This window comes from Anopheles moucheti, chromosome 2 (assembly GCF_943734755.1).
Source record: "Anopheles moucheti chromosome 2, idAnoMoucSN_F20_07, whole genome shotgun sequence".
NCBI classification, from domain to species: Eukaryota; Metazoa; Arthropoda; class Insecta; order Diptera; family Culicidae; genus Anopheles; species Anopheles moucheti.
Window position 1 is genome coordinate 48,348,822 of NC_069140.1, and position 24,057 is coordinate 48,372,878.

Genomic DNA, 24,057 nt, shown 5'->3' on the forward strand with positions numbered 1-24,057 from the left:
TTGATCAATCGTCTCCTGCAAACGATGCGCTGGTTTTTCTTGCTGAAACGAATACCGAATACCGAGCACCGTTTGGTTCCGAATTATTTTGTATGTTCTCGAACAAAACCGTACCAATCGCGTGCTCGTCGTTGCTCTGCTTTGCACTCGTGATGCCGTCTTCATATTCGGAATCGAACGATGTCCTTCAAACGGTGACTCCCAACTGCCACAGTTTGAACTTTGGTGTTCAGGTTGCCTTCTCGACTGCTTTTGTTGTGCTGCTTCCAGTGCTTCAGTAGGTTCTTGCATCGCCGCTACTCTCCATCCCATTTTCCAACGGATTGCGCTCGGCCAGTGCCTAAGACCCACGGTCACGCGGGAACGATGGCGCGCATCCTGTTGGACGGCTGTGGGGAGGTAATGAGCGATCATGACGTGGGGGTGGGGGGAGAGAGAGAGAAAGGGGGGGGGGGGGGGCAGTGGGGTTGGGGGGCAAAAAAGCGAGACCGCTGCACAACATAAGGGACGACGTGTGTGTGTATGTGTATGGCTCTTGGTCGTTACATGAGCGATTCGTCGTAGCGTCGTAGTTGTGGCAGTTCCGGCGTTCGTGGTCGTCGTCATCGTACCGACACTGTACCGTTTGGCGGGGGGTTGTAGATCAACACAGCGGCTGTGTTGATCAGTTCAGTTTGAACGATTAGTGCGCAAGCGTAGTTTCCATCCGTCGACGTCGTCGCCGTTTGCCGTTGGTGTGCGGATCTGCTTGCGGACATCGATGTGTCCTTTGCCTTGCCCGCGTAACGAATCCTTTTACGTGCGATTCGAGTATTTCGCGTCGCGATAGTTGTGATTGTTTCTGCCCAGTAGCTCACACGCTGCTACTAGCTAGTACATCGTTCGACCCGGTCGATATAAACAAGATCAATAATCAAAACATTGAGTGTTGTTGTTAGCTGTGTGCTCTAGTGTCAAAAATCCCAAAAATCTGCCCCAATCTCTTGGAGCAACGTTCCGAAGTGCAAATATGCCGGGAAAGGATTGTTATGGTACGTAAAGAAGGGTTATGGTTCTTTTCAAACAGCAGTGATACGGTGGTTGGTTAAAAGCTTGATAGTGTTCAAGCTGCATCGTTTGGTAGTAGTTTCGTTCCGCACGGAAACGGACGTTCCGTTATCGAACGCTCCATAATTTGCACCTCCGCCCTGTGACGGACGGTCGTATCTCGGAAAAAGGGAATTCCTTCGATTATAACGCTGCCGTCCGGCTGATAACAATTACCGGAGCGGTTAACCGTACCCGAACCGTCTACCGGTGACCAGTGACGATCGGATCGTGAATCGGCACAGTACTACCAGCGGGCTAGAGATGGTGCTGTACGGTTTTTCGTGCGTTGGCCACCACGCGATACGCTATTCGTGTTTTGGTATCGCTCCGTGGGAAGCTTGGGTGTGTTATCGTGCAGATTTCCGAGCAATATCAAAACCTTCCAACACAACCGGTGATGATAAGCTCCGGTTCGGATTTTGGAAAAAAGTGTGTGCGTATGATCGCACGATCCTACTGCAGTTCCGCAATGGATTTGATCGAGTGAAGACGGCATTTTAGCAGGCTGAAATTTTAAATTTCAACCGAGCTTACAAAACGCTGCGCAGATACGCAAAAACGGCTCACCTTCAGCACTGCGGCAGCATTTGAAGCGTGTAGCTTGCACATTGCACGTAGGTTCCCCATCGTCATCAGACCGTCGATCAACGTTGTTGCAAAATGGAAATATTAATTTTTACTTCCAGCGCTACAGTTGCTACTGCGCGGTACTGATGTTTTTGCAGGGCAGAAATTAGAATCGCACTAAGCGCAATTGGCAACGCCTTTGCTGGCCGTGGCGAATCGAAAAAGTTCAAAACAGTTGCATGGCCCCTTCGAGCGCAAACGGACGGCTGCGTCTGCGGGTGTTTGTGTTTGTGGAAAATATGGCCTCGTATGCTTCGGACCTAGCGCAACTTGCGCTTTGCGCTACCGATGTAACTTTCCACCGGTCGCGCTACAACACGTGGCCGTCGAAGCTGTCGTTCGCTACGCGCAAGTTCCCATGCGTCGGTTCAGTGGAAGGTGTCATAAATGCTGGATGACCGTCACGGTTTTCTGGACGCTTGGTATGGTATTTGTTTCGCGCACTCCTTTTGGCACGAGTGGGGTTGCGAGCGGTAACGGCTGCTGTGCTGGTTACGATGTGCGACGGGACACTTCGCACAAACGAGATGATCCTCAGACGGTGTCAGTAAATCGACGACGAAACAGCCGCAAAGTGTACCTAAACCTGCAACGAACGCCTTTTTGCCGTCACTGGCGGAGTCGTAAAAGTTGTGTTATGCACTTTAAGTGGCGGCGGAGCGTACGGAGAAAAGAGGGGAAGAAATGCAACAGGGCTGAAACGTTGTTATGCATTTTTTTTTACTGTGTGCACTTTACTGGGTGATCGATTTTTATGTGTGTTCAAAACTTCATTGCTTCCGTTCGCTGGCAAACTTTGGAAATGAAAGACTGTTTCACCCTGAAACGTATTCCTGTAAATAAAATTCAACAACTCGCACAGTTAAGCTCACAATTCACGTCATCATAATTGCAATATTGTGGATTTAAAATGAGTTATCTAAAATTGTACCAACAAGAAAATAGAGAATCCGATCAATTCCAAAGCTAGTCACGTTTATGGAGTCGTTGCTAAGCTTAAGCATTACGATACTTGTTTGCACTGCAAGGTCAACATAATGCATTCTGAAGGATGGAAATTTGATCACTGTTGGTACAGGTTCGAATGGTGCATCAGCAAATATTATGATTGACCCAGGTAGGCGAAGGTTTCGACATTGGAAGACTGTTAAAAATTTGTAAACCATTTGTTAGCTGGAAAAAAGGATATCGGAACGTTTGCTTTCTTTTTTATTCGAACTCGCATATACGAATGATGCGTTCCACGAGCCAGTCTGACTGTCCGTATCCCGCTGGTGGCCACGCAAATAGTGTGGCAATAAAAAAGTGGGTGCAATAAAGACGTAGGAAAATAGCTTCACCGTTTGGTGCGGAAAGAAGTGAGGCTTTGAGCGGGTGGGAAAGGTAAGGTTTAAACGAGCGGAAAGAGCGAAACACGTGATGCACATTACCGGTCAGCAACTTCCTGCTTTTTCCCTACAGATATTTCGTCGTCGTCGTCGTCTGAGGCTTGCGACGAAACCCCTGACTAACCAAAATCATGTCATGGATGCGACGGAAGTGTCTTTGTGTGTTTTTTTTTTGGATTCGGAGTAGATTCCTTTTTTTTTCGTCATACACGTGTATTACATACTTGACGAACCTGCATTCCTTAATGTAATCTTCCGGTTTTGTTTTTGCGTCTTTTTCTCCCGATTCCACGCGTTGGAGAAGTATGTTGACAAAATGGAAATGTTCATACTTGAGAGAGTAAAGTACACTTCAAACAGGCCCTTCAAAGCGTGGCATCGGTGTCCTTCATCCTTTCTGGCACGGGCGGCACGTGTGGATCAGAATAACAGTGTCAAATTTCTAGAAGGAGCATATTAAACAAAACACTTTGTGCAACCTTAAATCTGCGGCTTTTCGAATAAGGGTGTTTTTTGTCCCTTCAAATGGTTAATGAACAACAAATTTGTTTGTTTAAAAACTACAATTGCGCGATGGTCTTTATTTTGTGGGCAATTAATAATAGAAAGCTATAGAACTATAATGGATCCTGTGCCCAGAGGCGGATTTACCCTTTTCGGGACCCCAAGCGGTGGTACCTAATGGGGCCCCTATCCGTCTTCCATAATATATGTAATCTAATATCAGTAATACTTGAAAATGTATAAATAAACCAATTTAGACTTATTAAGTATCATTTAATTTTTTACGCAAATTAGAATCTTCAAAATATGCTATAATACTTAGCCTAATGTAGTTAAACGTCTCTAGTATGTAACTGCAAACAGTGACCGTGCTTCTGCTACATTAAAAGATAGGTATTCTTCTTTCTGCTTTACTGAAACAACAACCACGAGAGATCTAGTCAGCCCTTGCTACGGAGGATTGGCCCAGATGGGATTTTGGACTGGTCCTTTCGTGAGAAAACCGACGCCTGTAACAATTATACCGTCGGACTACCCCAATGATGGGCATAAGTAAACATATTTTAACTTACATTGTGATTAGGTTTATATAATAAAAATGGTTCAAAATATTACACATACTGTTTTATATACATATTTGTTAGTTTTAACGCCTCTAGCAAAACTGTCTTAGGCTTTGGAGTATGAGAGGAAATATTTATGTGTTTTTTGATATAATACTATATTGTGTGTTTTATTTGTTTTTTGATTAATATCAAAGCAATTTTTTGATAAAACAGCTTCCTTTAGAAACCCTCACAAATTAAAACATATCCCTTCGTATCGCAACTATATTTCTCGTTATGATCTTTAAGGCTTGGATGTGCACTACTTAATAAGGTTATTGCATAAACCGGCACTAACTAATTTTTCACAAACAGGCCAAATACAATCTTCAATATTTCTACCAAAAAAAATGTTTTTTACATTGTTGATATGTGCTGAAACAAATACTTAAAAAATGAAATCGAAATGCAATGCTTTCTGGAAGTACGTCTTGCAGCTACAATTCCCCCTTCAGGTCGGGATCCTCCGCGGCCGCTCAAGAAAATGCGCCTCTGTAGTAGTTCCAGGATGATCAAATATCAAATATCGAAATAGATGATAAAATTATTACTGCAATTAAGAAAATAACGTTATCTTACATATAAAACCATCTAGAAGCATAGACCAACAAAAACACGAAGCACAAACATCATGATCACCGGACAAAATGGTAATGATTTATTGCCCATCGTAAATATTATCGGCCGAACCAAACCGGATAGCCACGGTCGGCCCGGAAGATGCAGCGAAGCGTGTTTCCTCAGTTGCCAAAACATCGGTTCTGCGGATTATTCAAATACCTCCGAACGTAACACGCACGGGGACAATAAGGAGCGAACATGGAAAAGGGAAAAGCGATGCTCGGTCCGTCTGCCAATGTCGCTCCTGCTCGCTTCGCAGGATAGCTTGCGGATCATCAACGGGCTCAGGCTGCACAGCATGCAGCAGCGATCCCGGCGCATCGTAACCAGACCCACCCGTAATGTGATATGCACCGTGTGCCTGGTTGTTTGGTGGGTGGTACGAGCAGCGGGACGTCAGCAAGTATGCAAATGGGGTGGTACACATTGCTAAATACGCGGGGCCAAATGGCCAGGCGCTTAACACTCACACGTGGAGCTGTGGCAGTGTACGCCCCCCAAACGATGAAGGAAATTCAAACGGAACTGATCATCGCAGATCCAGATGTTAAAATTATGTGTCGAACCTCAACACTGATGCCACCTTCCCATTGCTTGCCGCTTATCGGCACAGCATAATATTTCGGCACTCGGTTTTTGGGTTGAAATTTTTGAACCAAATAAAACTATGACTCAAACGAAACTCCATGGGAATTATCACCAGCGGAGGCTGGGTACAGTGTCAGTGTCCTGCCAAATGTAGAAACGGTCTTGAGGGCTTTACCAAAAACAACAGCGAGCTCTGTGGGGGAGGTGATAAAAGTGCTAAACACTTCTTATCTTGCCTTTGGTCGATGCGATGACTCATGCAAATAATGAATGGGTCGAATGGTGTGGAATATATTGTGGCTCTTATTTATGTCCGCATATTAGTGAAATTGTGCATCATTTGGACGGCAAATAGGACGACTGGCAGTGAAATATGATCAGAAAAGTAGGGTTGCTATTAATTAGAGAACAACTTTCTAACGTCAGCACCAACTTACTCATGGGACGTATGGGAACAAACTTTGCTCATGATAAGACACCCAGTGCGGTAATTTGGGCCGTTTGTAATATTCTATGTTTTCCCACTTGTTCATACCAAAAACCAAACAAAACAAAAAAAAACCCCGAAACAACCCCGTATGTGATTAGTTGCTGTTTTTCCGTTTTAATTTTCTTTTACCTCGGCCCTATGACCTCCGTATCTCGGATGGACCGTAAATCTTCTGCATTCTTATCAGCCCCAGTCAGTGTGATAGTGGAACATGGCACCAGCTTATTCTCCTGCGGGAATACAACCCGTACAACTCTTTACGCACAAATCATGCTGCTGCATCGGATTGCATTCGAAATAATGGTGCTGAGAAAAAGGGCGAACAACCAAACCCAATCGATGAAACCGATACATACGGCGCTGGTTACTATCGGGAAATGTGGTGTTTACTTTTTTTATTTGTTTTGACCGGCAAATGATGCATATCGGCAGGAAGACGAATGCCCGCAATCCGTTCGTATAAAGCTGAAGAAAGGACAAAAAAAGACACAGTGACATTATGGTAACGACAAACTCCAGACGAAACCCGTGTGTTCGGTTGCACATTTCCGAAAATGCATAAAACCGCTATAACATCAACTATTGGACGCTCCTCGACTATCGGCAATGGCTGTTTAGTGTAACGGAGATCTGCTTTTGAAATGCGAGAGTGATTTTTATGTGTCTTTTTTTTTCGTACGGGACGAGCTGTTCTTGACCCGAGAACCTGTCGTAAATAATGCGTTTGTCGCTCTGACACTTGCCCGCGTTGCCCGGTTCGACTCTGGAACGTATCACAGAGAAGGCGACACAGTGCAATATTAGTGAGAAACTTTCACTAAACCACAGCGATCGTTTAAAGAACATCAACCAACTATTCTTCCAAAAAGTAATTTTTTAGGTGCTGCAGGTTGCGCCCACCGGTAAACATCTTCATTAGAAGATGTCGATTAGACAGTATATATTCGGGAGATGTCCGAGACACCACAAAGCCACATGTTTTCGTTTCAAGCCTGTGGTTGCTTAATTCAACCATAAAATTATCTCTTTCCGGACGGGAAAATAAATCACTCCTCATGACGGAAGATGATGTGAAACGCCAGAACACCGATTTGACTCGCATTTCTGTGCGCCGCTGCATGTGAACGGAAGAGTACACGCAGAACACTTGTCGCAGGCCGCCCAATTTCGCTCGTAAATATTTCATTCGTTATCCTTCTTTTTTTTTCTTTTTCCTGGAGCTTATACGAAATCGAACAGTGCTGTAATGCTGTGTACTTCGATCGCTCTTTATTGGTGTTTAGGACGGAATGAAAAAAAAAGGGAAACAACCAGCACATTATCCTTACGATCCTCACAATGCGACCTCCGCGCACCCGGAGAAAGTCCCGCAGGAGAAGACGGACTGGGCGACCAGTGAAAGCCGTTTGTTTTATGTTGCGGATGAAATTTGAGTCAAGCTTGTGCTGGTCGGTGCTTGCGCTGACATTCGGGAGGACGAAGCACGGACCCATCCTTCGAGTGCGGCTGTGTGCTGTGGATGGTGTGAAAATTCTAACATCTCGTGCAAGTACCACTTGAATGGGCCGTTTTTTTGCTGTTGTCTGGTGTAGACGTTGCAGCGAAATTGTTGGCCGCTTTTTTTTAAATGCGAAGCTGTGGAAAACTACCAACAGCGGACGGTGCGGTATGGTAAATTGCATCCTAAGTGTGCTGGCCATACTGCGACCGTAAGGTCTGAAGCACAAAATGCGCAACTACAAATTGTCGGTTCGTTGTGGGATTGAAAAATTTGTTCCCATAAGTTACCTCGTGTTAATTCTGTTACACCGGTTCTCATGGGTGTAATTGGCCCCCTCCCTGCTCTACTCCTGCAATCCCTTTGTGTTTTACCCTTCCGTTCGTTACACGACAGCATTATGTGAACATGGTGAACGTACCAGCACATTGAACAGGCGTAACGAGCATTCCGTTTCAGTGAAATTAATAATTTCATGAACCCATTTTCATGCAGAGTAAAGGTTCTGGTTTGATAGGAAAACTTGTAGACCTAAGCAGGCTTTTTTGTACCGGGCTGGAAATGGAAATTAGTTAGTACGCGTTCTTTCGCACCGCACTGTGCTAAAACAGACGGTAAACAATGTTTCCTGGGGCGTCGTTAGGCATGGGTGGGGTGGTTGTGTGCACTAGCTTGTACAGTAATTTATGTAAGTAGAGCATGAAAATCACTCCACTATAAAACCAGTTAGTGGCTCCCTTATTAACGCGGCTTTCGTCGTTCGTTTTTAAGGGCCGTTTTCATTTTGGCGTACGCTTATCGTAGGTGCCGTGTGTGAAGAGTTGGCATTTTATACGCAACTGTGGGACGGTTATTGCCACCATGGGTCTGTGGAAAGCTTACGATTGCTGAACGAACACAATAGAACAAGAACGTTTGACAAGTTTGTTGAACTGTTGTTAAACGTTCGCACACTTCTGTGCAGTTCTGGCAGTTCTGAATGCAGAAATCGGAACGAGTACAAGAAACGAGAAGAAATAAAAGAATGCATAAATATTTTGCAACGTGGAATACGTGTGCAGTACACGAGGACGAATCTGCTGGCCAAAGGTGAACGCTGCAACAGGCGCGTGTTAGGCGCCGACCGTAGGTCGTTATGCAAATTGCTCAAAACGCAATGGTTCCAAAAATGGCGCTTGCCACATTATGGATGATCGTCGATAACCTTGCACCTTGAAAGTTATGCAAACAAACAAATCCTGTTCCGTTTTATCACCGAATCGGGCACGCAAATTCGTCCGTTTCACTGATAGTGTCGTATTTTTGAAGACTTATGTTTGCAAAAACTCTACCGCCGTACAAAACCTGTATTGCAACAAGGAATGGTATTCTCTCCGCTGTCCAAAACCTGCTCCATTGCATGCGCGACGCATAGCAATCCGTTGTAAATCATAGCGAGAAAAGCGCCATTTATTAATGCGAGCAATTTATAATCACAATTATAAAGGGGCGGAGCTAAAACTACTCGAAATCGAGCACGTTGCTGCGACGGCTGCATAATTTATTGTTTCTAATGCACAAACATATTGCATTCGCTATGAGTGGTGCCGTTGCGTTACACAATTTGATTAGGGGGTAAGATAATATTGACCTGTTTCATTCGGGTACATGTTCTGTCGGATGAGTCACGCTAGATCGGGGTAGGCAATTTTCGTACGGATTTCGCGCAGTACCTAACAGTGGGGTAGTGAAAAATTACCCATTACCCGTAGCGGTTTCTTGTTGTTTGATTTGGTTTCAGCTTGTCAAGCGCATCTTTACTGAAGTAATGTTGCTCGTTCGTTCGTGCTGCTGGTTACGAGGCGATCGTCGTTGGATTGCCTTCTTGCAGGGGCAGGATCGAACGTGGATGAGGCTGTTGTTCGGGACGGCAGCGAACCGGTCCCCGATCGTGAAGGGCCAAAGATTTTGGGACAACTCAACTATTGCGTTAGGTGTTTGCTTTTCAACAGATTATTGCTTTTGTTTGTTTGTCCCTTTTGCATTGTTTTGTTTCGTCGTTTTTTTTTTTCCAATTTGCATCGTCTCGTCCGTTCTGTTTTGAATGTGCTGCAGTGTAGAAAATTGCTACCGTCTCTGTAACAATAAATCTATCTTTCTCATCCCTTTCTCGTGCTCTCTTTTTTCTAGCCACGTTCCATTTGACGTTCTCTTTTAGCTGCGGTTTTCGTTTTGTTGTTATTGGCTTCTCTTTCGCACTGACGGATGTGCATAATGCGCTCGTTGTTGCCTTCTCTTGCGGTCTGCTTTGTATTTACTTACGCATCTTTGCTTTACCGTCACTTTTCTTTTCTCATTTGTTTTCTTCATTTCCTCTCTTTCTCTTTCGCTCTTGTGCATGCATGCGCGTCTGCATCAACTCTTGCGCTGCAGAGCCGAGTTTTGGTGCGATCGTGGGTGCGTACAAGTCGCCAGTAGTAGTGTCCCCGCAAGCTAGCACGCAACACTCGCAGGAGCAACACCAACAGCAAAGCATCGATAACGGAAGTAAACAGTCGGAATCGCGATCGCAACCCAACGATAGCGATCCGGACAGCAACATCGGACGAACTACGTCAGAAACGGCATCTCCTGCAGCACTGCTGGTATCACGTGCAGAAAGTGGCGATCGTGCGTGTGAAGTTGGTGATAGGGAAACTGGTGAGAGTGATATAAATCGAACGTTACACGAACAGAACGCCTTGCCAGGGAACACAACAGAAGCCGGTACTCCGCCGAGCAGCAACACACCCTCCGTGATAACTTCCTGCTCAAAGTTACTGTTCGGGTCGGATCCGGTGAAGGTGTCGGCGTACGGATCGGATCACCACCAGGAAGCGAGCCCCGGCTCCAGTTCTCCGCCACGTTTCTCTACCCTGCAAACGGTTAGCAACAGCAGCGGAGGAACAGGCTATGCCCCGTACCAACATCTTTGGCCGTGCGATTTGAGCTACAAACCAGTGGAACAACGGGCCAGCTCCCCGCCGAGTGAACCTTCCTCGGGAGAGCTTACGCGTCAGCAACCAACCCCTCCAAGGGCAGTGTATATAGGCGATCCGGACGCGGGAGTGTCTTCATCTCCTTCGGGGCATCTCGCTGTGGTGAACCATCTAAACCCGTTGGTGTGCTCGACCGATCCCTCGCTAATAAGCGGAATGCGCGGAAGTTTACTTTCGATGTATTCTTCGTATGCGTCTCCGCTAGGCAGTGGCCCGCACCACCATGACCACATGGACGAAGCGACCGTCCTGCAGCATCATGTGCAAGTGCAAGATGCACACCTTCGCGGAGACGACGAAATGTCTGCGATTAACCATCATCTGCATCATCATCATCAGCAGCAGCAGCAGCAGCAGCAACAGCAGCATCATCACCATCATCACGCGCAGCACCATCATCATCATCATGAAGTGATCGCGCCACAGCCCAACATCGACGACATGATTGCGGACACGTTAAAAGACGAACAGTGCGGGATCGTGGACAGCTACCTTACGCCCGCCATGGTGAGCGATCACCATCACCACCAGCAGTTGTCGCAACATCACCTGCAGCATGGCCATGGGATGCACGAAGCGAAGGAGTACGCCAGCATTTATCACAACAACAACGACAAGAGTGTCATCAACTATAATCACGCAGCCACGGTAGCAGCGCATCACCAGCTGCAGTCGGAGCATCACCAGCAGCAGCAACACAATCACACCCATACCAACAGCGGTGGCGAGTCGCGCAGTCCCGAGTATTCGCACGCGCATGACGAGTACGATGGTGGATTGCAGAGCTTCACTCAGTTGATTAATGTGTCTCGAGCGAGCGATACGGCGTCGTCGATGTACCACCGCCACCAACTGTCAGCCGAGGCTGCAGCGGCCGTTGCAGCCAGCGCGTCATCGAACGGTGGCCAAACGCCGACAACGACCACCTCTTCGCCCGGCCCTTCCGAACATCTGAGCCATCTAGGCGGTGCCGGATCAACAGCGGGCGGTTCTGTGCTGCTGCACACGGTTGGAAATGGTGCCCAGGAACCGGGATCCGGTGCCGGTGCCGATGGCAGCCTCTCGCTGTACGACACACTCAACACGAGCGTTCTTTCCGGCGGGTAAGTAAACGTTTTGCCCATTACAATTGATTCGTTTTTTTTAAAGATTGCTTATAAAGTACATTTTTGTGTGTCTCGAGCAGAGTGTGAAGAAATGAAATTTTCTCACTGGCATACTTGTTTTTGCCTCGGAAATGAGTGAATTCTGTCTATGAAAGCGTTTTTGTTTTGCAAGAGATGATAGCTTGTTTTATCGCTTGATCAATATTGCTTCAAACAAAGAAAACATGCACAAAGACATTCCTAGACGCGGCATCCAATTTCCCTACATGCCGGATCCTACGCCATGCGAGAGGGTTAGTTCCATATAGGGTAGTTCGAATGATTCTGGTGCTGTGAACGAAGAAATTTGAAACTGGCTGACAGGAAATTGTCTGGCTCCATCAACAGTTTGATGGTGAAATGGATGGGGGAGGGGAGGGAGGGTTGGCGGGGGACTCCAGAGCGAACACATTCGACCGGCGAACCTTATGGAATGTCATCGTAACCGAAAACAAAGCGTTCGATTGTAGCGGTTGACGAAAAAAGAAATATAGCGCTGAATGTACGGGTGCAAACTGATTTTGGATGGTTTCGCCCCTTCCCATGGTGGTAGCGATGTGCGATGTGCGTAGAGCGATCGTTTCCATAGCGACCGCCAACTAAGGTAGGGGAAGATCGGATCCCATAGCGTGCTCCATATCTGGCAAAGCTGCCATGACCTTGTGCACTGACCGGGAGCGCGAATTTTCGTTGCTGCTAAGTCAGTTGCCAAGTTATTTTGCTGGCTTCGTGCTATAACGAACGCGAAATATTCCGTGAATCTTCAATCGGATATGTGTTCTATACATGTTCTTGTCGATGTTCGATCGATGCAATGTTTCGGCAATTTTGTCCGACTTGAATACGGGGGGAATACTTGAAAAATAGGTACGAAAGTTGATGAAGCTAGCGTGTGTTTTTGCGTGCCCTTGTAGCAACACATCAATCGCATCTGTCAAAAGTCAGCAGTGGCCGGGAGTGCCGAAATTGATAAGCCCCGAACCTGGCAGAGGTCGATCGTGTAGTCGATCCCGTGATTGCTCAACAGAGGGTTTGCGATTACTTGCCCGAAAACGGTTATCAGGCGGTAAAATGTGCTATTCTTGAACATAAATGGCTGTTAAGATTACGGTGGGGCAGAAGTGAAATATCATGCTTATTTATGTTTGGCCCTTGCGAGCTGCGGGGAACAGCAAACACGCTGGCAAACAAGCTCTGTACGAGCGTGAACTGAAATTATGAAAGCTAATTAAAATGTACCTACTTTCCCCATACATCCACATGGTCGCCATTTCCCATCGACAAATCCACGTGCATAGTAACGTTACCTTTCCCATGCTACTGCTTTATCACATCAAATTACTGCACCAAATGATACCGCGCAAAGAAAAGACAAAAAAACGACAATATTGTCACCGTAACTAGAGGTGTCCCGCTGAGCAAAAGTTGCACACAAAAAAAAAAAAAACACACACAGCACATAAAACAGGGCGAGAGAAAAACAGAAAATAGTGCGCTGGAAACGAAACACCGCAGCCACAGACGTGCCTTAGAAGATGTTGCGAGAAGCCTCGCAATGTTTCGCGTGCCGCCAGGCCCTTTGGGGCGGTGTGCTTGTGCTTTCACACCTCTACCCTAAATCGTCGTTGCCCCGTTCGGTGATGCGTTCCGGTCCGGTCCAAAGGGTTGTGACAAATTTGGTCTTCCCAGGCACGACTGCAAACGATCGTGCCTTTGGGGCAGTTTTTCGCGGACGCTAGCGAATGAGATCGGCATGTGGCAGTTGGGGTCGCGATCGCGATTACGTAACTGGAGAGAAAAGAGAGAGAGAGAAAGAGAGCGAAAGAGAGAGAGTACAGCATGTTTCAGATGGATGAGCATTCTTTCCAAGGATTTTGATTTTGAAATATTGATGTGAAATCGAGGATTTAATATTATGGTAAAAATATTTGCTATAAAATCACCCAATTTCCATACATTATAAAGACATATGATGATGTTAAGACTTTAAAAAATTAATGTATTTATGATAATGGAAAAATGATTTAGATGATGGATGAAAAACTGATGTACTGCGAAATATTGCCTTCATTCATAATATTCTATTAACAAATTTCAAACACATCTACTGATGGCATCGGATCGGAGCAATGTCAAGAATTTCGCTCGTCCATTCTCGCAGTCACGTGCTAGCACATCGGTTAAGTAAGATACGCGAGACCCCCCCGTCCCCTATTTGTCGCGGGTTATTTAATGTCATGGCTTTGTTTTGGTTAGCGGGGCACTGTGTGTGCGAGCGGTTTTGTGGTGACTTTTTGTGGATGACAAACCGGCTCATATCTAGTTCTTTGGGGACTTTTTTTTCGCACCCTTTCTGCGTGGTAATGTTTTGCCTTCCGCCCGTTCACCAACCCTTCTTCGTAGGGTGGTCTCCCACATTCGAATGATTGCACGTGTGACGTTGTTGTTTATAAGTTTAAGTTTGTTTAATTTCACCAAACCCTTGGAAGGGGTAGCTAGTTTTGTTAGTAACTTTGAGAAGTTCACTTAAAAAATATGATCGTTATGAAATCGCTCGTGTCATAAAGCAGGTGTAACTTCTATATAGGGGGGAAGTAAAAAAAAATACGCTCAAGCAAGCGTTCTAGCACAGAATTCAAACCCCCACCTTGGGGGCTGGGTGGCGAGATTGGGAAAAGCCTTACGCAAATTCCATGTTTTACTACCGCCCACGTTAGGTATGGGACCGATTAGTGCAGCAGGTGGCGGCACAAAGAAACCACCGCGATGTCACGCTCCCGCGGTAGCGTACTGGCTTTATCAAAGGTGGCAGAAGTTGTGACAACAACGAAAGTTACGCTTTACCCAGTGGTCAAGTGCGCTCCCCACCCTTTTTGGCCGTCCGGCATCCCGGTGCAGGCACGGTCGATGGTTGAGTTTTGTTCAGTGTATCCGAGGTTCGGGTTGATATTCGCTCGTCGACGGTCGCCATCGATAGATGGTGCGACGAACACCAGGCGTTGATTTGTGCCGCTACGTGACGTTGATCAAGTGCAAATGCTTGGCAGTATCCCAATTTTGTGGAAGTGAATAAGTTGACCATAGCGTGTGTGCAAAATGAAGCGGAAGGATTGATCAATGCGCGGTCCGCCTAAGCTCACCCGTAGTGATATTGTTCCGTGTGACAAACAAGCAGTAAAGCAAAGCAATGAATTATCGAATGTAAGTGTGGGGCTGGCGATCGATTCATAGCTGCCACTGTACTCGCGCCAAATTATGCTGAATAGCGCACCCGAACCGCGCACCATCAGTCGGTTTTTGTGAATTTGCAGACGAAAACAAAAAAAGAAAACAATATTATGAGCAGTTGCGCCTGTGTGCGGCGCATGATCATGGGTGGGCGGTGGTGGAATAAGTTTCGCGGTTTCCGCTGCAGGCTGCTGGTTTGTAAACAAACAGGCCGTTAGCGCAAACACAGCTTCCCTGCTTCGTCGGCGCACAGCAGAAGGGTGTGATGATATGTGCAATACGGGCGGGGGTTTTAGCGTTAGTCAGTGGCAGAACGTTCGAATTGAACGCAACATCCACCCCTAGTCGATGAGGCTAGTCAGCGAAAGCTATTGTTATTCTGCTAGGACAAGTGGCTTTGCAAAGTTGGAATTCTTTTACCGCGAGGAATGCAATCGAATCGTTCCTTTTGTGGTGTCGATTGATGGAAGATGAGTAAGGAATTTGAATAGTGCGTGCGCGTTGTAACGAAACCTGGTGTGTAATAGCTTGAGGGCTGAATGTGTCTATTAGAGATTGTTAAAACTGAAAGATGTTCGGCTGTATATGAGTGTTTTATTTATTCTTTGCGTCTAAATTGTCTGCCACTAGGGGCTAAACAAAATATTCTTAAATATAGGGGAGTAGGATAAATTAGGAAATGGAGTCATATGGAAACGGGAATGAGATGAGCCCTGTTCAATTGAAAGCATGCCCTTAACCAGGGATCATACAGGCCCTTAACCACAGACAGGCCATCAAGCAGACATATAGAGGTAGTGAAGATAGAAGATAGGGAACGTCGAATTTGGACGATACAGGTGCGTGCGAATGGCGGAATTCAATGTCAACTAAGCCCAACATTCGGTAGCGGACGAGAATACGAGGGCTTCGAGATGGAATATCCATGTAGCGAGTCGCGAAAATTTGCTCTGTAACCTCTTTTGGATTGTCAGAGGAGAGAATCTTCATAGAGAACTCACATCCTTGCCAAGGATGCCTGTTAAGACAGGAACCACCACAGTCAGGGAACTGCCCGATTCGCCGGAGCGCCTACGGACTAACAACTCATCAAGTCTCAGAACCTATGCCGGATGGCCCGGTAGGACATTTACGTCAGCGAATTGCTCGGTAACCTCTCGCGTCTCTGCGTAGCGGTCACTCCAGCTGGTGTCCAAACTACGGTAGCATAATCCAGAACGGAACGATCGTCATTTCCATCATGGTTCTTGTAAAAAAGTCTCTTCATTTCGCATTCCTTGAGGGTTTTGGAAGTGAATAAGCAGACAAAAAGCACTTTGAAGCACAGAAATGTTCAAACAAACATATCATATCTTCTAATTGATCAATGTCCACCAAGGATCTCCAAGGAACGGCAATAGCAAACAGAGTGGAAGTTGGTGGAAATAAGGATTGTCTGCCAGAGACATTGATGTAACCTTGTCGTACACTTAACCTTGATCATTGTTTCGATCGTGTTCTCTTTTCTTCCAGTCCTTCGTACGGTCGCTGTTCGTTCCCGAGCATGCAGTACTTCAACGGAACCTCCGCCGATCATCTTTGGTCGAGCGGCGTTTCCGGTATGGAGAGTGAGTACATGAAAGGGGCCCTTCCTGGCTTCCAGCGGATCGTTTCCGGCACTAACACGTCGCGTGCCAATCCCTACAGTACCGTCTCGTCATCCTACCCGCAACAGGTAGCTCAGTAGCCAACACGCTTGCGTCCCCGGGTCTTTTTTACAATCAATGTTTGGCATTTTCTTTTGCAGAATGATACATGGTCGCAGCATTACGACGCCAGCACCATTGCGTACAGCGTGGCAACGTCCAGCACCACCCCGGCAACGGTTAACAGGCGGGCGGCAGCAGCCACGACCACCACAACTCACTTCCCAGCGGCTGCCTCCCTTACAGCACGTAAGCATACATATATCTGCCACGAAGCAACAGTGGAGTACGAATATTGGGAGTCTATTACTTCATTGTTATGCTACATCACTGCGCGTGGTTTGGGAGCGTTGGAGTTTGTGTTGCCCCGATCGAGATCACTTACCGATTTGCAACGTTTGCAGGACGCCCTAAAGTCTTTGGCGTGTGAACGTTACAGGTCGGAGTTTTTGTTTTGTTGCTTGATGTTTTGGAATGTTCCTGCTCCCGTTTGCTGGAGTGGACCGTTTTCGCCCCATTTCGCAGCCCGCGGTTGGTGTGTGAGTGTTTATGTTTCTTTTGGTGTGCGCTTCCTACGGGCAGCAAATGGAAACACCAAGCAGCGCAGGATGCGGCCCAAGTTTGGGTTTATGTTTTGGGCCGTGCGATAAGCAGTAAAACCTGAATTTTACCCAATACTTAATCATCACGTAACATGTTACCTCGTTTGCTGGCAACAAACACAACGGAAGCGGTGCTATTTTGTATTATTTTTCTTTGTTGTGGTTCATCCACCGTGCGACGGTGATGCATTCCTGCAGGGTTGTCCCTTGAGTCCACCAAAAGAAGCATTATTAGCTTGTTAATTAAGTTTTCCACATATGTTAAAGCTTGTATGAATTAACAAGTTGTGGAACTCTGTACTGCGATCAAAATGATTTCGATTGCTGTTAAATGTTGTCACGAGGAAGATCGAATTGCATATTTAGCTTCAATAGTTTAATTTAGCTATGTAGAGTTAATATTGTGTAAAAAGGAGTACAAGCTGTCGTATTGAAGCTGAACGGGAGCTCTACGTGGTTTGACGAACATTATTTGTGGCATTCTGCACGTACAGCAAATGCTATAGCAGGCGATAAAAAAAACTTCCCTGTACAAACAGACGACACGATCACGGTGCGGCAGATTTATACGCCCCCTCGGTTGCATATCTATAGCACGGATTGATGGCAGTCCGTAGAAGTAGCACATTCTTTCTGTACGTTACGCTAAACCAGGACAAGCGAGCCATCAACCGAAAGCCTTTTTATTCTATTCGTAAATGCGGGTCCGCCAGCGTTACTGCTTGATGCTAGGTAGAGCACAAGAATTGTAAACGTTTTACTTTGTCAACCGGAAGAATGTCAGCATTTTAATGATCAAGGTATACCTTGTGAGTTGTTTGGTTTATTTTTTTTTTCGAATGAATCTTCAAATGAAGTATAGTTCGTCAACTGCAAATGTTGCAGACGCACGGGAACCTCGAGACCTTCTTTACCTAACGTTCGTTCCTCCTTCACACTGCTCAGTTTCGTTCTTCCATTTGTGCGCCTCGCTTATCGGGATCGAACGAGCGCGACGAAGCTTCCGGTCGGACACGATGGGACGGCAGAAAATGATGGGAAACTGATGACCGCGAACGGAGAAGTTTGTCAACCCGCGTACGGAAATGCGTTTCTGTGGAGCATGACGAAGAATTACGAGCATTACACCTTCTGGGGCGCGACGATGGTGTCTTGTCGCTAATTATTCACCGTGGCCCACACCGTAGTGGAAACTATGCGTGATATATGACAAACGGTGAAAGCTGCCACGGAACCGGGTCGTGACGGTTCCCAACTGGATCGGGAAAGATGAAAATGTGGGCATGAAACTCCGTGGGTGGAATAAGGGCTACCGCTTTTTACAGCGACTGGGGCAAAAGGGCATTTGGTAAATGATGCATCATGCTACATTTATTAGTGGCCGGTTGGCAATTTCTACCGCTTAACGTTTAGCAATTTTCTGCATCGCAAAGTATACCTGGTAATTTATGCTGCGATCGAAACAATTGTTCCCTTTGATGAACGGAATCCGCCAACTGCCAGTGGAGCAAAGTAATGCATGCTGGAAACACACGACGCAACCATGAAACGAAACACAGCAAATCAGACGTTAAAAGACGAAAGTACGCGAAACAAACTCCTGCAAAATACTTTTGTTATAGTTTAATTTCACATTGTTACGTTGCAACAGATTTGAAAACAACATCAATTATTCACGCTTAAATAATCCTGTTTAACTTCACCCCAGTGGGCCTGGATGCGGACTTGTTTACGGAGGGACGCGAGTGTGTCAACTGTGGCGCCATTCAGACGCCCCTCTGGCGTCGCGACGGAACTGGCCACTACTTGTGTAACGCGTGTGGACTCTATCACAAGATGAACGGCATGAATCGTCCGTTGGTGAAACAACCAAGACGTTTGGTAAAAGATCCTGTAAACCAGAGCTTCTTAACTACTCTCTTACCCTGCTCCCTTTTCGTCTATATCAGCTCATTTTGTGCTCGTCTTGATTATTCTTTTTTTGTTCCTGTCCAGTTTTATCGTAACATACCGTATTTTATCTAAAGCTCTCATAGTGCTTTCATGTTTTTAATCTTCTTTTGTGACAATTGATCTAATTGCATTACTTTAAAGTTTTATTGTTGTTTGTCAATTCTCATTTTGATCATTTTAAAGATATTGAAAAATCAGCGATACAATTAGTTTAAAAAGGACATTATTTTGAACATTTGCATTAGTAAATTTTTCCCCAAAAAATACGCTGCATTTGAATGAGTTGCTGTATATATATATATGTATGTGTGTGTGTGTGTTTGTCCTTGATTTGAGGGGGGAACAGGGTGAAAGCGTCGCATCATTCTAATGCTCCCCCGAAATCCATTCCAACTTGGAAGGTCATATCAACAGAAGGATATCAGTTTTGTACTAGTAGTAGCTTACCAGATGTACCCCGCCCGGCCAATTTGGAGACCACTGTCCACGCATTAGCAATGCTGTCAGCTGTTTTACTTTGCAATGCTAATGGTTGATAGATGATAGACTATTAGTCGTTTCTTTGGTGGTTGTATGTTGTGCTTAAGCATTATGATTGTAACTCCCTTACGACGGAGATTGCTAGTTTCGAACCTTGATCGTACTCGAAATTGGTGTCTTTTAACATTGTTGGAATTGATTCCTTTTTGTCGCATCGTACTCGTCTTTTGTATTGTTTGTGAGGAACTAATCAAAGTCTACCATATCCAAAATTGTAATTCCAGTGGCCGCAGAACAGGGCGGGGATCTCTATAAGAACAACTATACCTTCAGTAACTTGACCACTCGCACCACCGAGGAGAAGCAAAGTCGACGGATGGTAGGTTTTTTCTTTGGACTTTTCATTTGGAACGGATTTCATAGAGCCTTAGCTGGTGTTTGTTGTGTCGCTTGGAACCCACTGTCCCACCCCGAATCCAGTAGTTAGTTTTCAAATATTTTGTTTCACACATATACAGTATCGCTCTTCCTAACACGTACTAAATTATATAGTTTTTTCAGTTTTGTAGTAAATATTTTAATCTAACCAACTCATCGTCCCGTAGCTTCCTAACTAATGTCCCTTAACAAGTATCTTTCTTTTTCTTATTGTGGTCGACTGGTTAGAGAATGGGCCAATGCTAATCATTTATTTTTTGTATCATCTCTCAGAGCTCTGCAAGACGAGTAGGACTGCAATGTTCTAACTGCAACACAACCAACACTTCGTTGTGGCGTCGCAATCAGGTCGGAGAGCCGGTTTGCAATGCGTGTGGATTGTACTACAAGCTGCACAATGTAAATCGACCACTGGCAATGAAGAAAGATAATATACAGGTAAAGTATTACAGTGACCAGTAGTGCGAAGCATTGTTTTGCTTATTAATTCTGAGGACGATAACTAATATGGGCATTTGAATTTATTGTTGCAGTCTCGTAAGCGTAAACCGAAGGGAAGTAAGAACGGCGATGGCAGCAAGAGTAACGCAAGTAACGCATCGAGCAACCGCCAGAACAATTCGAGCAGTAGCAGTATATCCGAGACACCGAAGAAGCAAGAAGGTAAGCAGTGCGAATTGCATGCATTTAGGGGCAACATTTCGGATTGATCTGCTCGAAATATCTTTGGTCGCTGCACGAATTCACAGTGAATTTATGAATTTTTTTCAACTTTAAGGTATGAAACTGATGAAGATTGGGGAAAACTCCACCTTTGAAAAGCTTATTCCGTCATCACCGTCAAGCGAGGGTAGCAACCAATCTCCCGTGCATCATAATCATATGTCACCGATCTGCTACACTCCGCAAGTGCCTTCCCCAATCACTAGCACCCCATCAAGCGGTGCCATAGTTAACAACAGCAAGTACAACCAGCAAAGCAAGGCGAGCAATGCTTTTATACTTCCTTCGCCCACACCGATGAACATGTTCGTAGGCAGTCCCACTGGTAGTGTATCCGGACAGCATCACCACCATCAATCCTCTGGCGGGCCGCTGAGTCCTGTGGGTTATAGCATGTCTGGGGTCGGTACTGGACATGGCAATAATAACGGATCTATGGTAAGCTCCAAATACCATCATAGTCCACCGCAGTCGCCTGAGGACATGCTGTACTACGATATGCTACCGGCCGATGTAAACGGTAGCGTCGATCAACATTCCCTGGCCACGATTGTCAAAATGGAACCATTGGGTGGAGGTCACTACGCCGGTTATCAGCAAACACTACATCACGATGGAATTGTTGGTACGCTGGGACATAATCAGCATGGATCATCAGGGGCACACAATCACAGCCGCAGCCCTTCGTTGGCAGATGATGAGAGTGAGCAGGTTCACGGGCAGCAGGATGTTATCGAGAGTAAACACAACATCAACCGCCCAACCGTGGTATCAATGTCCAGATAGACGGGATAAATGTGCAAAAATCCTCACGAATGCAGACGAACGAATCTCATAGGGCTTTGCTTCGGTCTAGCTGTCTCTGCCTTCAGGGATGCTTATGATACCAAATGAACTGAATAACACAAAAGACTCGACGAATGTTAATCATATATTAAGCGATTAGATTATTAGGTTATTATAGTTTATACTGCACTAGCATAAAGAACATTTTGGGGTTAGTGCAAATTTATGTGGATTGATAGGAAGAGCATATCGGTAGGAAGGGATGAGAGCTGTCAATAGTTTTTTTTATCCGTTTATTACGTAGAATTGTAAAAAGAAACCCACGAAAATGGCCATGACTTTTCGAAAAAAACGCTATAATTTTTACCAATCTAATGAAATCATGTCAAATCATGTTAATGTATCGATGAAATCAGAACCTAAGATATTGGAGGGAAAATATATGATCTGATTGAATATAGCATAAGTACAACCCGCTTGCTCCTGGATAGAGCAAGCAGACTAATAAGTAGCTGTAAATAATGTTCACTCAACTTGTGCAGAGGTTAGCCGAACAATTGTACATAATAATCAGCTCTCTGGATACTTCGTAATCGTTCCAAATTGGTTAGACGCATAAAGAAATCTAGTGTTAATGCTAAATTGAGATCTGAAATTATTAGCGCGTTGACGATGGTGTAGAAACTTTGTTGAATGTTGTATCATATGATTGTTTCGATTCATTTCCTCAAGATTTGTATAATATGCGTGTTATGTTTGATTAAAAAAAAAAATGACTCGTAATAACTTTAGAACTAAAAGATATGCAACGATTAAATAAATGCAAGCTTGTACACAACATGGTATAATTGATGAAATTTCATAGAACATAGGAGATTCGGCTGAAAGGCAATCTGTTTCACGGCAACTCACTGCATCTAAATGACATTCAGTTCGATTACTGGGGCGTTCAGTGTTGGTTTACAAAGAATGAAGAATGTATTTCAGCATGTAGTAAATCACTTTTTGAAACTGCCTAAAATATTTTCAACGCAGCCCTTTGTTCATTCTTCTTATTAGTCACTGCCATCATCGTTGTAATCATCGTTGCCATACGGAATAGCTGCGCACATATGTGTGGGTACCACGGTTTCTATCATTGGCGTTGTAACGCCAGCGAATATGAGAAATTTTGATATGGGGCGTGATATAGATAACGCTTATATACCGTCAGAACCATATTTACAAACTAACACGGTCTCACACATTCCGAACGTTGATGTGTGTGTGTGATTGTGGTGCAATTGCGCCGGAACATAGTTAAATAAAGTATTTTTATTGAACCCTAAGAGATTGAGCAAAGCACGGTTTACCGGACCAATTTTCAAAGCAGCGAGTGAAGTGCTTAAAAAACAGCGTTTCTACAATTTCTGACGAGGAAATTTCTTCATTTGCCATAAATCACACTTGTAAACTTGTAAACTCTTGAAGCAGAATGGGGACGGTTTGATTGTTTTAAGAAAAAGAAAATCACTATTTCATCACTGCGTTTATCCATTGTTACCAGGGTGCACGGTTCGCAGGGTTTTACACTGCCACTGGACAATTGCATTGGTTGGCTTCAACAATTGCTTCACGATCCAATACATTCCACCAATCTAGCTCCACCACCAGCGATCGGCAGCTTGACGTAAAGCTTTTGAAAATACGCATAATTTTTCGATGCAATTCTAAATTGTGAATTCTTATGAACGGAAAAGTAAAATATTTAAAATGTCGGGACCCTTTTGGGTCTCCTGCCGTAATCGAACTGACACGCGCAGTTAAAAACTGATGTTCTGATACTGTGGTACGCCCGATAGAGCCACTCGCCAGGAAGTAGACAGGAAAAATTGTAATGAATATCTGCGATAATCATATTATAAGATAATAAGTTTGATAATGTTATTTACTATAGCATACGTTGCCGCATACTGCACCGCGGGCAAGGCCGAAACTAACACTTCGTCTTAGGTTTGGCTTGCTGCCGGTTGTCCGCATGCGATTTTATCTGTTTGCACAGGCGACAAAATGCCTCGAGTGGGCCGGTTTCCTTTGGTAAAACCATATCTGCCAGATATGAACGGTTTCTATCTGGCGGTTATCTGCCGTACAATCACACTGATTGTCTATATCTCGGTTTAAGGTGAAGAGTGAAAGAACAAAGTATGGGAGAGAACGGCTCAGAAGGAAAGGCTAGAATACACAAACGAGCGGAGTCTATTCGGTTCGTTGTGGCTTGCAACGAAACGGGCAGGAGTCGAAGCCACTCATAGACGACAGAAAGAAAAAACCACGTACAAAATACGAATCAAACACTTTTTCCACGGTACGATTTGGATGGATGCATCCACGTCATCGTGAAGAATGGTTATCGGGGTAAATATGAAGTAGTGCACGTTGGCTAACTCCTTTCATATGGGAATCTTCAAGCAATGTCCCGTGTTCCGAGAATATATGGCCTTCCAGCGGAAAGGTAAATATTGAAACTTAGATTAAGCCAGACGAACTTAAGCGGTTGAATGTCATAATTTTTTCCTTGCGCAAAAGGGGACAAAGCTGGAAACCGAGA

The 24,057-nt window shown here is 45.2% G+C and overlaps 1 protein-coding gene across 1 annotated transcript; it reads left to right on the forward strand.

Moving 5' to 3' along the window:
- Positions 1-1,009: 1,009 nt before the first annotated feature.
- LOC128310368 (box A-binding factor-like) lies at positions 1,010-22,295 on the forward strand. The gene is made up of 8 exons (XM_053046992.1): positions 1,010-1,031; positions 9,823-11,530; positions 16,313-16,514; positions 16,587-16,734; positions 18,796-18,980; positions 20,232-20,396; positions 20,492-20,621; positions 20,737-22,295. The coding sequence occupies exons 1-8, from the start codon at positions 1,010-1,012 to the stop codon at positions 21,465-21,467; spliced, it is 3,291 nt and encodes a 1,096-aa protein (XP_052902952.1). The 3' UTR covers positions 21,468-22,295.
- Positions 22,296-24,057: the final 1,762 nt, after the last annotated feature.